Source organism: Adelges cooleyi, unplaced genomic scaffold (assembly GCF_023614345.1).
Source record: "Adelges cooleyi isolate 19-005CV unplaced genomic scaffold, UGA_ACOO_1.1 ACOO_flye_CR_arks_rails_tigmint_CR_PRNA_30, whole genome shotgun sequence".
Classification (NCBI taxonomy): domain Eukaryota; kingdom Metazoa; phylum Arthropoda; class Insecta; order Hemiptera; family Adelgidae; genus Adelges; species Adelges cooleyi.
In genome coordinates this window covers 11,092,940-11,109,548 of record NW_026095971.1, presented here as the reverse complement: position 1 = coordinate 11,109,548, position 16,609 = coordinate 11,092,940, and the positions used below count along the sequence as shown (strand labels likewise).

General features: G+C 33.5%; 1 protein-coding gene across 2 annotated transcripts; it reads right to left on the bottom strand.

The window, feature by feature from the left end:
* Positions 1-12,504: 12,504 nt before the first annotated feature.
* On the bottom strand, positions 12,505-15,742 carry LOC126839235 (uncharacterized). 2 transcript variants are annotated; one of them, XR_007685809.1, is made up of 4 exons: positions 15,478-15,742; positions 14,677-14,783; positions 13,403-13,555; positions 12,505-12,769 (listed from the first exon to the last, which is right to left on the bottom strand). XR_007685809.1 is itself a non-coding variant. In XM_050574400.1 (4 exons), exons 1-4 carry the CDS (start codon positions 15,562-15,564, stop codon positions 12,548-12,550), a joined length of 633 nt encoding a protein of 210 aa, XP_050430357.1. In that variant the 5' UTR covers positions 15,565-15,742; the 3' UTR covers positions 12,505-12,547. The 2 variants fall into 2 exon arrangements, 1 of the variants encoding a protein (XP_050430357.1); XM_050574400.1 differs by having other exon boundaries at positions 14,677-14,847.
* Positions 15,743-16,609: the final 867 nt, after the last annotated feature.

Sequence of the window (16,609 nt, the reverse complement as noted above, 5' to 3'; positions counted from 1 at the left end):
GTGAGAAAACGCAAGAAGACCTTTGAATCTCCGTTGTCCGAGGGGAGCATCGGGAGTTGAAGCGGGCCATAAAAATGGAGAAATAAGGGACCATATTGCCGAAACCGTCACTGTGCTGCACACGACGGTGACCGGAATCAATGGCCTGTGGTTCACAAGGTCGCCCAATAACCATGAAGTAGTACAACTGTCTCAAGCAAATCCTAATGCTGCAGATCTTCTGGAGCTGAGAGAGCAGCACGAGACAATGAAGGATTATATAGACAAACTCGATGGAAGAGAAAGTTCAAAGTCGATTCAAAACGTGTGCACATAAATTGGATCAATTCTGCACAGAGATTAGGTGAGTGGATCAAACCGGAGACACTAGTCACATCGCCGGAGACGTGAAGAATAAACCAACCATCATGGGCGAAGACACCAACCGGGATACAGATGATAAGGACGAGAAGAACCCTAAAAAGAAGAGGAGGAAAAACAAACCGAAGAAGAAGACGACAGAGATCCCAAGCCGTAAGCCAGATCGCAAACTAGTCCCGAGACAGCAGGGTGTACTTATCGGTCTGACGGACAGTAGATAGAAGAAGTCGAGAAGACGGAAGCGATGATGATTAAGTGCAGATACATGGTCAGAGACCCGCGTATCGTCCTGAACGCCGTAGAAGTTAAGGTAGGAGAGACTATTAAGTATCTTGGGATGCTAATCGATCGAAAACTTAACTTAAAGTAGCATGTCAAGACCGCGGCGACTAAGGCGCAGGGCACGCTCACGTCGTTGTCATGGCTTATGCCGAACATCGGCGGCTCCCGTGAACCAAGACATAGGCTACTGGCCAGTGTCGTTACCTCCTCTATGGAGCCCCGGTGTGGGCAGACGGGCTCTTCAACCGCAAAGCCAACATAGAGGAGTTAAGAAAGGTGCACCGCAGAGTAGCGCTGAGGAGCATCTGCGCCTACCGCACAGTATCCCACGACGCAGCCAACATACTGTCATCGATACCTCCGATCGATCTGCTGGCGTTAAAGCGAGAAGAGGCGTTCCACCTCCGCCGGCAAGTTTAAGTGGAACCAGAATCACAAGCTCCCCTCAGGACCGCCACTCTCGGCAAGTGGGAGAGGCGACTTCGAACAGCCACATGTGGTGAGTGGACGACGTCCTTCGTCACTAACCTACGGGTCTGGGTGAAACGGAAGCACGGGACGATGTGCTACCGACTCACTCAGTTGATGTCCGGGCATGGGACGTGCTTTAACAGATTTCTTCACAGTATCGGCAAGGCATGCCCGCCACACACTCGTGGATTGCCCCGCCTGGATGTCCAACAGGCGGGACTTGCACGACGTGATTGGCGAAGTTGATCCGTGTACGCTAGTGACGCACATGATATCCAGTCCGGAATCATGGCATGCGGTCGCCCGCTTCGCGGAATCAGTCCTGAGGGAGAAGGAAGATGCAAAGCGCGCCAGGCGACCAGATGCCTGAACGTCGCGGTGGTCAAGGGCAGTGGGTGCGTGCGACACCGACCCAAAAACGCACCACTATTGTAAATTGTATAAATAATAATAGTTTATATACTTATATATGTATTATTGTTAGTATTTATATGTAATCATAGCACTAAGTACTCATAACACTAGTTGTAATTAAAAATTAACCGGGGCCCAATGTGCATATTATTATTGGCTCCCACCCTGCAGGGGGTGTGTTAAGTTAATGTATGTTAAGGAAAATGTATAGCTTTAGCCCAAATGAAGATGTGATGCACCCTCTCATCAAGTTGTATTTGTTTATTGCGCTCTAATAAACGACGTCAGAAACCCGGGGGAAGTAATGCCTCACCAGGCGTGCCCCCCCCCCGGATCTCCACGGACGTATGACAGGAAAAAAAAGGTTAGGTTTAGGTTTTTTGTTGAAGTTGCTTAATCGACACTGTTATTCATAGTGTCGATTAATAATTCGCGAGCATTTATACCTATTAATAAAATATCCATCAATAAATAAAATGGGGTTAAAAAAAATTATAATATATAATAAACAATTTTTATTTTATTCCACTTTACTCGTGTTAATTAAATTATGCTTTTTTACGGAGTATAATTTAGTTAAAAATCATAAAAATTATAGTTATGAATCTGAACTAAATTAAAAGTTAATCGGGAGAGGCCGAGACTGATCGTGTAAATATTGAAAATTATAATTCCGTACCGTGGCAATTATGTACATTATTTGATCTTTGCAGGAACGACGCGACGGGGCTATAGAAAAAAAAGCGCGGTAGGAAAATGTAAGTCACTGTGCCCAGTGTGTATCATCGTCCAGGTGACTATTGTTGAAACCGAGCGGATCGATTCGGAAACGAATTGCAAAACGCTCTGGTTCCGTGCACGCGCACGGAAATGAAAGAAGAAACACATTCGGCCGAGATGAGGTGTGCGGGGAAGGTATAACATTTCATTTGCTAACAATGTCATTATACGTCCCCTGGCCTAGTGGAAAAGGATCGTTTTTGTACACCACACCCTCCGTGTCTCCGATTGCCGTGTGTACGCCTGGCAGGAATATAATAATAACAATAACTCGGAGCGCGTTGAAACATAATGGAGTAATCGCACCGTGCACACAACGACCAGTGGCCGAGGGGCGGGTGACTGTACAGCGGTGGTTGAGAAAGGAGCGGAGTACGCGTTATCAGAAAATGAGCATTTCCACCGCCACGCCGCTGCCGCCCAATTGTAGAGACAGTTCGGGAAATTGGAATAAGAAAAGTCGGGCGTAAATGAAAGATAGTCGTACACGCCCTGCCACTACTCGCCCCCCCTCTTGCCGGGGTTCTTTTATAATATTATACGTGGAAAATATCCGTTCTACCGAAAACACTAATTTCCCTTTTCAAAAATTGCCTCAACCCAAATCCTCGTTTATCGCCGTTACTGCTGTGCCGGCCGGTCTCTTCTCTTTCGTCCGCATACACATACGCGCGCGTTCCCCTCTCACTCCGCTTGTACGTTTATATTTATGACACTGTAGACTATAACGGATGTTTCTACATTATTTTATTATATATGATTTTATTTTATATAATGACACCTTACATGGTCCCATTATGATGCTACTACGACCCGAATTAAACGTTTAAACAACGGTAATAAAGAGAAATGTTACCTGCTATACAGTTTTTAAAATAGTTTAATCTCATATATCTATCGCAGCTTTTATCAGGGCCTGATTTCAAGAAATTGGAAAAATAAAAAAAAACCAGTACAGTGGGGTCGGTGCATAGTGGGGACGGAACATAGTTGGGTCGGGGCATATTGGGGACGGGGAGGTCACAGGTTTACAGGAATTTTTAAATCTGAAAGTGATAAAATCACTTTCGAAAAAACGCTTCGATGCAAATCGGTAGTTAGTATTTTCAAGCCAGTACAGTCCAAACCCAGCACAGTATAAACCAGCAAAGTTAGAAAGTCTTAAATGAAGGTTCTGTATTTACAAATGAGCATCAAAGCGTTTATTTGAAAGCGATTTTATTCAATTTTATCACTTTTATTTATAATAATTCTTGTAGACCTGTGACCTCTCCGTTTCCTCATTGCTTTGATTACATTATGCCAATACTCTACTGTACTAGTCCTCTCGGATAAAATCGCTTTCAAATAAACGCTTTGATGCTCATTTGTAAATACAGAACCTTCATTTAAGACTTTCTAACTTTGCTGGTTTATACTGTGCTGGGTTTGGACTGTACTGGCTTGAAAATACTAACTACCGATTTGCATCGAAGCGTTTTTTCGAAAGTGATTTTATCACTTTCAGATTTTAAAATTCCTGTAAACCTGTGACCTCCCCGTCCCCAATATGCCCCGACCCAACTATGTTCCGTCCCCACTATGCCCCGACCCCACTGTACTGGTTTTTTTTTTTTTTTGCAAAAACTTAGTGGACCAAATAACACATATACAATGTCTTGTTATATTTTGTTGGAATGGTCGACGATTCATGTTTCAATCGTTTGTACTCCATAGTTTAAATTATAATCGCTTATTCTCAATAAAATTAATATTTATGTATTATATACTTCCATTAAAGCAATCTCACACAAACTATTTATACTTCACAGATTATATTATTTCAAAGCTATATTATACTTCTATTTTACTAGATTGACAATGTACAAAATAAAATGCAACTAAAAAAACCTTTTCATAGATCCTTAAAATGTAAAGGGTGGGATAGTGAAACGGGTTTTACCATTTAAATACATTAGAAAATCGCCGTTTTACTGCCTCATCCTGTATATTAATTTCTTGTTATTTTCTAAAGAAAAATCGATTTTCTTAAATTTAAATTTAAATAAATCGTATACTGGTTCTGTGATGGAGAAAACAATAAATTTTACCAACATTTATTATTTATTAGTTAAATATTACTAACGTGTATAGCCACTAGCAGTCGGCTGTTGCCTGTTATTTAACAATAACCTTTTATGGAGATTTTAAAAATTGTGTTTTTTTAATAATAGCATAGGAGTGATGTTAAATGTTCACGAGATTTAATCTAGTCATAAAATAAAGTATTATCATTTATGACTTAATTATTATTAAAATTTGATCAAATTATATGTTTTTTGGGTCGGTGATTACGAATTTAATATCAGTTCTCAATTTTAATCATCCGGAAAGAACTTAAGTAAAAAAAAAAATTAAAAGTTGAATTTGTGTAAACTTTAAGTCAAAAGTGGTACTTGAGCACAAAACCTAATAGTATCATTCTGCATAGATATAAATAAAATTGTTTTAATGATTTGATCAATTTTTTTTAAAGATTTTAGGTGTTTTTGTTAAAATATACGCAATGTGCGAAAACACGGTTTTCCGGCAATTAAAAAAAAACTGTAGTGCCGAATTTTTCACCGGCTTAATATGTTATGGATACATATGAGTTCCAACTACTGGAAAATTTTCAACCCAAAAGTTTTAAAACTACGGCTAAAAACCCCGAAAAACAAAAAAACTTGTACCCCCCCTAGGGGGGCGGGAAATGGGTATATTTTGAATTTGACAAAACTGACGTGCGCGGGCATACCAAATAAATATTTCTTATATATTTCAACTCGATCCGACTCTTTTTCTCGATGCTATAGCCAGTAAAAGTTCTAACTTAAAAACTCGTACGGTTTTTTTTTTTGTTTTTTCAACTTTCGTCTGTGAAGAGTTAAACTTTTTCAACTTTTACCCCCCCAAAGTACAAACTAGACAAAATTTGTGATTTATAGAGATGCTATTCAAAGGAATTGGTCTAGTATTAAAAAAGTTACAGTGTATACAGCGAAAAAAAAAGCCCACATCAGAGTAAAACCAATACCTTCTCGCTTTGCATCGAAGCTAAAACATTTATAATGTGATCACAAACATGTAATATAAGTTATAAGTTATATCTATATTGGACTAAATTTAATAGTATACGTATTAAGTAGTAGGATAGTATACATTATCACTTTTTTTTTTAAATAATAATGTTATGTGAATTACAAAAAAGGGACATGAAAAGGATTCTCACTTCACTAGCATAACTTTTTAAGTAATAATATTAATTGTGTTGTATTCCTACAATATGGTTAATGGAATTTAGGTACAATACACATAATAGGTAAGTTAACTAATTTTGGTCAAACATTGATATTGACCTTTTAAGCCTATACGTAAATCTCGTATCGTTGACATGTTTTAAACCAAACTTCAACTACAATTATTATATAATATTATATATTATACCACTGTCACATTATTTAATTATCATAACGATACTACTTTTTGTTATTATTATCATCATTACTGTTTTCTCGATGGTTGGCACTAAACTATACCGTGCATTTTACAGTTCAGCGTCCGTACTCTGTTGAAAAATCTTAGAATCAAATCAGAATTAACGACGACTACCTGTAGACCGCGTATGTCGTATGCTAGGTATATTATTATAATAATATATCGATTCGGTCGTCCACTCATATAATATATTACATATTATTATTTTATGTAGAGAACGTTAGTATTCAGACGGCGGTATACAGACCGGTGCGACGAGAATCAGCAGAATCATGCGAACGCAAGAAAGTCACTATGACGGAAAATGGCTAATTGGATCAATAAATCGTTGTGACCAGATTTATAGCGATTGCGATCTTTGGCACACACTCCGCCGCGATTCGTCTGTCCATGATCAATTGTATTGTTGGCGGTAGTACGCACAAAACGATTATCGCCATTATTTTTTGTAGATTTTTTTTTCTGAAGGAACCCTCTTGCAAATAAAACCAATCTTCTTTAATTTACGAAAACGATAGACGGCAAGAGATGGTTTTTTTTTTTAAATAAAATAATAACAATAATGGTAACGTTACACAAATAGCAACCGTTAAACTGGTTTTTTCGCACTCATGAACACGCACTATATGACTCCAATTTGTTTGCTGCATTATTATCACATGCTTCGACTATAGAAATCAGTAATAAGTAGTAAAATGTAATAACATTAAATTTTATAAATAATAATTAAAATAATAACGATGATTCTATACTGGCGTTTGTGCACGGCTCTCAAGATCATGTTTGCAAGGCGCTTGGCACATTCAATGTGAGAACGCACACGCGCGATAATAATATAATATTTTATTTATTTGCATTGCTCGTTGCAAATAATTAGCCTTCCGTTTGGCTCCCGAAGCTGCTGTTGCTAACAGATTATAACAGAGATTGCGGGTCGCGCAATAGGTACAACAAAACGACCACTTCAGCGTTGTTTGCTGCTGTTCGATTTAATAGTAGGGGAAAAAAACAATACACCGGCTGTGTGTATATCTACGTGTTGTGGCTAATTAATCGCTAGTCCTTATTGTGTGCGTCGTTTTGCCCAGGTATCCGCAATATCGTATACTTTATCGTGTGCGTCTACTATAATAATTACCATCACTGTAGCGGCGCGGGGGAACATGTTGCCCAGAGAACGGATAATAACGCTCGCACAATGTAAAACGAACTGTACAGCGGAATTCTCGTCCATACGGACTAACAATACACCGTCTATTGTTCCGGCAATGAAGTCCTTAATCCGGCGTTGACCGCAAAAGTAATTACGCATCTTTCATGGCAATATATCGTTTCTATGCGACTAGACGAAACTCGAATTTAACCCACTGAAACAACTATTGAAGTCAGTATAAAAACATAATATTTCAAATAAAAAAACAGTCTACCTAAAGCCTAAAGCCGGGTTCATACGACTCGTCTATTCGCCGAATGTATAGCGAATACCGAATATTCGCCTATTCGTGCAAGTAGACAAATATACCATTCCCACGACTCATCTATTTGCCGAATGTATAGTGAGTACATTTGGTATCCCTTTGACTCGTGTCGCATTTATCGACAATCCGCGGGATGAGGACGAATACCGAATAACGAATACACGAATCCACCGTTCCCACGACATGGCGAATATACACGAATACCGAATATTCGGCGAATAGACGAGTCGTGTGAACCCGGCTTAACGGTTAAAATTATAAAACATGGACCATGCTATAATCTCCTTGCGATTTATGACGATAGTATGTCTTAATTATATGTTCTGGCCAAAACGTTTGCATGACGACGACGACGACTCGTTATATTATACGTTTAAAGTAGACGCGCTACTTTCATGACGCTATTTTGTGTCGTTTTCGAGCTGGGAGGCCAATGCTAAAGGATGTTTTATACTAGAGTAATTGTTTTTTTTGTACCATGTAAGATATGTATGTTACGTTTGATTTTGGATGGAAAACAGGTGTATATGAACGTTTCCTTAGGAGCTACAAGTAGAATTATATAACATTTAGATAATGGTCGGATTCTTGAGAGACCTTAAAAACTTGTGATTAGTTTTATATTGGTGAAAATACAACACTTTTTAATAATTGAAAAACACACAAATAAAAGTATTTCCTAAATTAATATCGTTTGGATACGCTTGATAATAACTCAGATAATTGCACAACCAAATTGATAACTGATAATAATCAGTAGGGTGACTAGAATCTAAAAACTAGATAGAGAGATGGCAATATACTCTCTTATTGTTCTAAAAAAAATAGAAACAATTATTGCGTTGACACAGATAAATACTCACTACTATTACAAATAAAGTAAGCGCTTCTCTAGCCATTTAAATAAAGACTGCTAATTATATACCGGGAATGTGCAGCCAATTTTACTGTTCTGGTGGCTTAAAATAATATGGAAAATTTCAGTATTAAGGTGTGTTAGCGATTCCTGGCGTGTTAAAACTATTTATCGTTCCTATTAATTTGTTATTATTGCTTAGTAAGAAATACAATTTTCCTGTGCCCTACTATACACTATACACTTTTCTTAGCAAAAAAATAAAGCATTTTACTTTTCTTCAGAAAGATGAGCTTTTAAAAAAAAAAAATGAAACATATCACACTTTTCGGATCGGACGTCCATACATCGTGTGTTGAACATGTAAGTACATGATATTATATAAACGCTCATTGCGCTAAAAGTATAGTTCGTGCGGGGTGGTTTTGCATTAGACCGCGGACATGATATGTGTGCGCGGCCAAACGAAGAATGAAATCATATTTTGAAAAGATTCGTCGGCCGGTGCAAATGAGTCACGTAAAGGCCGTGAGAAAAAAAATATATTATCTTTTTTTATTATTATTATTATTACTTTGGTCGTAGTCTCCGATATCCACGGGTTCATCGCAGCGAGCGTAATTTGTTGAACGCGTAATTTTTGTGTAAAAAAATGCGATTTCCACACCTCCTCCTGTATTATAATTTATGTTTGTCCTGTTCGCATCCACCTTGGTGGACCGTCACCGTGTCTCGGCCCGGCCGATTAAAGAACGCGGACATTGTCATGCAGGACCGCCGCCGCCGCCTCTTCGGTGACAGAACGGTATGATTTACAATCTCTGACCGACAGCGTCCCGCGCTGACGATATTTATTGATTTTTAATAGTGCCGCTTTTTAATACGTTATATTATTATAATGCGTTCCGACATTACCCCAGAGGTCTTTGTGCCACCACCAACAACATCAACGGCTCGGCCAAGAAGAATAAAACTCGAGAAAATGCCCATTGTGACCGTCGAGTTATATTTCGAATGAACTTCCCCTCCTACGCCTAACTGAAAAAAAAGAGTTCATAAAACCGTTTGTACTACATCACGACACCTGGGCACCGGTCTACGGAATATTTATTATCCTATTATAATACACCCGTGATACGGTACATAATATTAGAGATATGTATTATATACCTTACATACAGCATATTATACAATAATATCGGGTACCTACAAGTTTTAATAGTATTCGTTTTTAATGTATTACAACGTGACGTTAAGAAAAATCATTATTAATCGAACGTACGAATATTTAAGTAAATTAGGTAGCACCCTCGTTTTCAAAACAACGTATAGGTGTGCGTGTGGGAATAATACATGGATACAACACAATCCGGAATGCATTTCTACTGACAAATATGTTATTATTTTACATACACATTAGTTGTTGTACCACAGCCGCCGCCGAGATTGCTGGCAGTCCGTCGCTGTTTTATTTCCAATTAAATAATGGATTTGATTTATAATTTAATTTTAAACTAATTAAACGAAAACGATTCGGCCGAACTTACACGCCTCGCTCGCTGCTGCTGTGTTGTCCCAAATAACAACAACCCATTTGTATTATTTAAAAAAACTAGTTTTCCAACAACACAAAGTATTTGGGAACACACGTCTTAATATGGCATGCACGCTTTTGGCAACGGTACCACATATACCTTAGGTACAAGATATAGGTACATCGTGTTTACCTAAAAATATAAGTAATTAAGTAACTTTCCCAGCGTTCTTTAAAAAAAAAAAAGTGGCTTCGATATTCTATTTAATATTAATCCTTAAAACTTTGAGTGTATTTTTTAGCAATATTTTTAGAATTGTTGCTGTAATTTTTGCAGCGGTCACGTAGGTTTATTATAACGATTAATAGCGTTATGGTCATTATCAATTTTCAATTATCAATTGCTCGAAAATCTCATTGTAGGAAATCTCATTAAAATACGTACTTTTTCAAAATAGAATTTTAAAAATTACTCTAAAATGTAAACGTTTTGCAGAATAACTATACACAACATCTGAAACCGTGCTACGAAAATAACAATTTAGTATCATATTATTTTTACAGACTTATATCAAAGTTAAAGGTTTCTGAGGCCATGGTGAATGATCCATCATTAGAAGTTAAAACCTGAAAATATTTGAATATACGGCATCTATAATACCAAAAACCTCAAAAAAAAACCACAAAAACCGTAAAAAATCAGTCACAAATTATTAAAATTGCATTTCATGTAAAAACAAAAACAGTTCATCGGTACCCCTTATATAAATATATATAATGTAATTAAAACTAAATAAAAGTTGATCCAACTATATATTTTTTTCTGTGTAAGAGAGGTATAAAAATCAATAGTATAATATATCAAATATGATTTAATGTTATATATTCATGATTTATTAAGGATAAGACACTTGTTTTCATAAAATAATTGTAATTTTTAGTTTTTCTTTTTAAAAACATTTACATTTATTCAAATTTTTGCGAGCAACTAAATTTAGAAACTTTAATGTGTCAAAAAAATGTAATTTAATATATATATTATATATTATTTAGCAAATGTTATTTAAACTATATAGTATAAAGAAACAGTTTTATTAAAGTTTGACGTAAAAGGCAACGTTATTTGTAAAAAAACAAAGCATTACATGTTTCTAAAAATGTATGAGTTGAAAAACATTTCGTCAGCCATAAACAATTTCGGTTGACGTTGAAATAAATACTCAAAATCTACATTTATAATGTTCAGCTTTGGGGTTTTTCCATTAAAAATATTTTTGACTAGATATTTTCTTTTACACATCTCTCTAGATTTGATCTATTTTTTACTCACCAAAGTATCAACCGCACATGATATAATATATATATATATTTAGAAGTATATTAAACATTTACCTTAGTCGTTTAACAAATTGGTCCTGTACCTTTGCTATTTTTTTTTAGATTCATTGTAATTATACTATTTATTATTAAAATTATTAGACTATTGATTTAAATTTTAGATGCAATCTATAAGTTATATGACATATTTCATATTTTTTAATTTAATAGTACTTATTTCAATTTAAACCCTAACATTGTGAAACCTTTACTAGTTATTAACTTAAAAGTTAAAATATAACTTGAGTTAAAAGATTTCGTCCGTAAATTTTAAATTAAAATTTACAAATATAACAAGAATGCAATTAATAATTGTGATAAATATTGTTACCATAATATGTATGTTGTTAAACATAACACAACAATTAGCATAACACAACAGCTCAAACAAAACAAGCGGTCTTACTCGTCTGCTTCCAGTAATTGACTGCGATCTAGTGGTTTACTTATGAGTTATAACTTTACTACTATATCAACAACATAAATAAATATAGTTTAATATCACCGCACTAGGCTGCAGTAAATACTTGTAATGTACTACCAAAATCAGGACTCTGCGGACTGCGTCCTCACAAGTAACTAATTAAGGGTTGTAATGAATACCATAAAAAATGTTCCTTTGTATTTTATAGCGAGAACAGGAAGGTTTAACTCTCTCTGAGGTCACCCTTCTGATTAATTAGTAATTACTATATTTTTTTATTGGTTAATACTTAATAGAGAATTCTGTTTTAATTGAGCGCACCCTTTCAGCTATTGTTTATGATGCTGTGATATAAATTGAAATAAATATTTAATAGTTCAAACATTCAGATACAAACAATTTATTTTTAAAAATTCGAGTATTTAAATAATTGTGTCAACTATATGAAACCATTATACGATCAATATAGGTACGCCGTATGATAGTTTAACTTCCAAACTTCATTCCTCAAAACTCAAAACCTTAATTTGTCCATATATTTGTTTCTTATCAGTATGTACAGTTGTGACGTGATATAGAGAAAAGTTACGATAAAAATTATCTTTATAAATTCATTATGAAAATAACTAAAAAACTAAGGCTATTGGGTACAGGCCAATTTTTCCGTCAAAAACTACCCATGGTGAAATTGATTAAAACCACTTTGTTCTTAAATATTGCCTATACAAAACTTCTTAAAAATTGGCCGGTACCCAATAGCCTTAATTCAATATATATTATATTAAAAATGACATATTCTTATTTACCGTAAATGTACACCAGCAACGCGTATCGTATAGTGAAATTAATTAATATCTCTAAATGTCATTCCTAGAGGATTTTGATTCAGAATTAAAAATGCTAAATTAATTATATGAGTAATCTAAATAATTAATTTAAAATATGCTTCTATTTAACAAAACATGAATATAAGTACATCAACAAATTATATTTTTCCCGTGCTGGGTTTTTATATTATAATTACTATGTGTCTATGTATAATAATGTTGAGCACATCAGTTTAGTTTATAATTAATGTTTTTGTTTCCAATACGTTTTTTATTTCTAAAGCTTAAAAAGTAATTATGTAAAGTACACCCAAGGATAAGCTCATTGTTGGGATCGTAAAGATGGGCAGACATTTTTAAGGTGCGTTCCCACAAGTTGTTTATTGACGATACAAATATTGGTGCTATTTTTCCGAAGTCGAGTGAAGTATTTATATAAACGTATTCACCCTGTAAACATATAAAATACAATTATAACTTTTATCCTTCGTTAAAACTAATTTACGGGTATAAAGATAGACGACGGACGTAGAACAAGTGGCAAAATAAATTAGATCACTATCATATTTGAAGTTAGAAGAACCAAAAGGATAAGCATAGATTAAATAAATAAATAAGTAGATCAACAACTTTGTGTGAATAAATTTATACTTTTTAAAATTTACGGGGTTATTTCTATGTAATATGTTCTCTACCTTATACTGCATCGGTATTAGATACGCCACATTTGGCACTCTTCGTGACGGCAAAAACATATTATTTTTATGTACATTGTCCAATATGTGAGCTGCAAATGATTCTTATTATGCACGCTGCCTATCTAGTGTATATTTAATTTATGGTTTAATAAACTTTCACACCATTTTACAAGAAAGCAAAATAAAAATTATACTTTTAATATGGTTTCTATTGTTTTCTCCAATATATCTTTTAATTATAAAACAATTTCTCATTGGAAAAATATAATTTAAGATCAAAAACCTATTTTTGAAATAAATAACACTTAAACCTTTTGGTTCTCACCACTTTTTTTTATCGTCAATTTGATATTTAAAAAAAGGCACAATATTTCATTTGCCTTACCTCAAGTGGACATTTTGCTTCTTGTTTCTGGTATCTAAATTTTACGAACATTGTCAGTGTTTTCATGTTGTTACACATGTTTGTTAATTCAAACGTTCTAACGTTTACACAATCAATATAATATTCTTTGCATTCTATAGCTTCGAATATTACCTGAAATATCAGTATATAAGTATATGGATTAAAGGAAATTTAAATTTGCATACAGAGTTAATAGGTAATAGGTACAAATAAAACATGACTAAGATTTGTTATAAGTAACCTTACTAAGTAAACCTATTAAAAAAAAATTATAGGTTTTGGCTGCGACAGAACGTTATGGATAAACGATGTTGTCGTTATTAACCTGTTGACTGTTGGTCCACCCACACATAGAAACATAGAAATTGACTGCGGTCAAAGTGGAACTTTCTCTTTATTTTTGGTTTTTCCTTATAATAAAAAAGTTTGACTACAAATTCTTAAGAAAATTGTTTGTTATAGCCCCATTCTAGAACTATTTTCGGTCTCATTTTTAGACTTTAAGTCCTAAAATATCACCTGAAAAAGCGAAATAAACAAAAAAATGTCCATCCCTTAAGGGGAAAGGGTTTGTGATTTTTTCATATATGTTGTATTCACAACGTTCAAACTAGAACTGAACTAAAATGAATTCAATAATTTAAGAGATCATATTTTTATGAATAGTTTTATGCCAGATATTAAACACTAAAATATTAACCTTAGATACTAGCTTGTTACTGCTTGGTAAATTTTAATATACTATTTCATTATCTATTATTCCACCACTTCTCTAAATTTATTCGGTACTTAAACGAGACATGAAAATACTCTTTCGTGGTTGCAGACTCGGCTGAAAAATGCTCTTTTTATTTTTGCCGTAATACCTTTGTATGAAAGCGATTATATAAAATCGAAAAAAAAAGTGTAGCTGTGTACCAACGGGTGTTTGCGTATGTCGATTTTGGGGATGTTCAAATGTCTATAACTCCCAAACTAAGTTCGTCCAGCAAAAAAAATCTTGCAGATTCGTAATCAGCATTACAAGTACTATCGATTTGTAAAAAGAAAATCGAAAAAAGGGTGCCCGGTAAAGTAGATTTGTTCCAAAAAACGACAACGTAATGATACTTTATACTGGCAGCATTTTGAGTATATAAAATAAATAATAAGTAATTATTCTAGGTAAACAAGTAAGTAATATGATCTATTTTTTTTACTCATCATTTACAAAAAATATATAAATGTGATATTTAAGACTATATTTTACTTACATGATCCACTATTGCTTTTTTTTTCAAAATATAATGGAAGTTGAGATATTGTGTACTAGAATATTCTACAATCTCATTTGCTATCGAGTGTCCATACATTTTGTTAACTGTCAAATTAAAATAGTTAAAACGAGCTTCATGTCTTATTGGTTGAAGAAATGTTAAGGGTGACTACAATTATAGTTTTAAAATATTATTACACCATTTAATTTTTAGTAATGGAATCAATTATTTCAAAAACGACATGACTTTTTGTCAAATTCGGTATTCATATATACAATTATTGTATACACCAGTAAAATACAGTGCCCCTTTGGACTAGATGGAGAATTATGCCACAGTAACTCCTGCTCATTGTAAAAAGTGATAAAAAAGTGAGTTTTGAGTAAAATGCAAAACATAATATTACTGTAGTTAAAAAATATATGGCATGCCTATATCGATGGGGTCACAAAAATAAGATTAACTAAAAACTATTATAATTAACTAAAAATAATAGTTTAATGATACGTACATATAGTCAGATCATATACCAATAAAATGTCAAGTAAACCAAAAAATAAACATAAAAACAAAATTAATGCGGTACATATTTTTATTAACATATTCCTATAAATATGTACTATTATACATTTTTAGTTGCTTAGAAAATTTAGGTATTATGTAAAAGATTAATTAAGTTTTTCTTTTTTATGGCTAGTGTAAAATGTCAGTTGTGTGACTTATATCATTTTTGAAATGACCGATTCAATTATGTTTATAGAACAAGAATTATAGTACTTAGTATTTCCGTAAAATTACCTCTGATGTTGTAAGGTGCTGTAGTAATACCGTAAAAGTGATTGGCAAAAATATAACAAAGCAATGTACTATATAAATGTAATCCATCTTATTTGATTCTATTCGGTTTGCTGTGTCTACAAGAAAATGACGAACCAAAATCCAAGTATAAACTATTTTACAAGCCCAAAGTAGCAGAGTACTACTAAGTACACAATATCCTACTCTAACTTTTTAATATAATTTATTTTCATAAGAACAAAAGCGGTACACGTTGTTTCGACTATTTATGAATTATATTAACGAGTACTAGCAGTGAGATAAAGTAGTACTAGAGCCATGTTATGTAAAAAATCCCATTGTTTATTTCTATATGATTTGTATGAATAGTCTATAACAATAGTATAATTATGGGAAAAAACAATGAGTAAAATTATCATTGGTTTAAACGTTGTAGTAATGTATTTTTATTTATAAAATATTTGTATACATAGTAATATAGGTAATACTAAAATTATTCATTTGTTATGAAATCTATCTAACCAAGCAATCTAGTAGACAGTAGAAAAAACTGCAATATGATAAAATAATACCTTATCAGCTTCATATCGAAGTTAAAAAATAATTTTTGTCATACTAAAATAATCAAATATTTACATGTAATTTGTGGTTGTGTAATTATTCCAAAATAAAAAAAACTATAGAAATTCCAATAAATGAACCTTGGTATAATTTAAGGACATATTATATTTATTGTACTTTTTTTATAGACTTTTTCAAAAAAGAAAATAATAACGAAAAATGTCCATTGTAATACCATTGAGTAAACTTGATAAATGATAAAATATCGATTAATAATAAAACAAAATAAAGAGTACTTGTGCATTTCAATTAGCATAAATAATTATATAAAATATTTAATATCTACCGATCGTTAAGCAAACAATGTTAGGTAGTACATCAATTTAGTGTACGAGGATCCAAAAAAGTTAAGTATTAGGACACGTTTAAAAAAAGTTTAAAAATTGTTGTAAACAAATTCACAAGATCTTATTTTTAAACAAAAGTGACCAGTCCCCCCACTATTTCTTTTGGTCAATGGCCAAGTTTCACTAGCGTATGTTATAACATGTCTAAGGTAACTATGCTATAA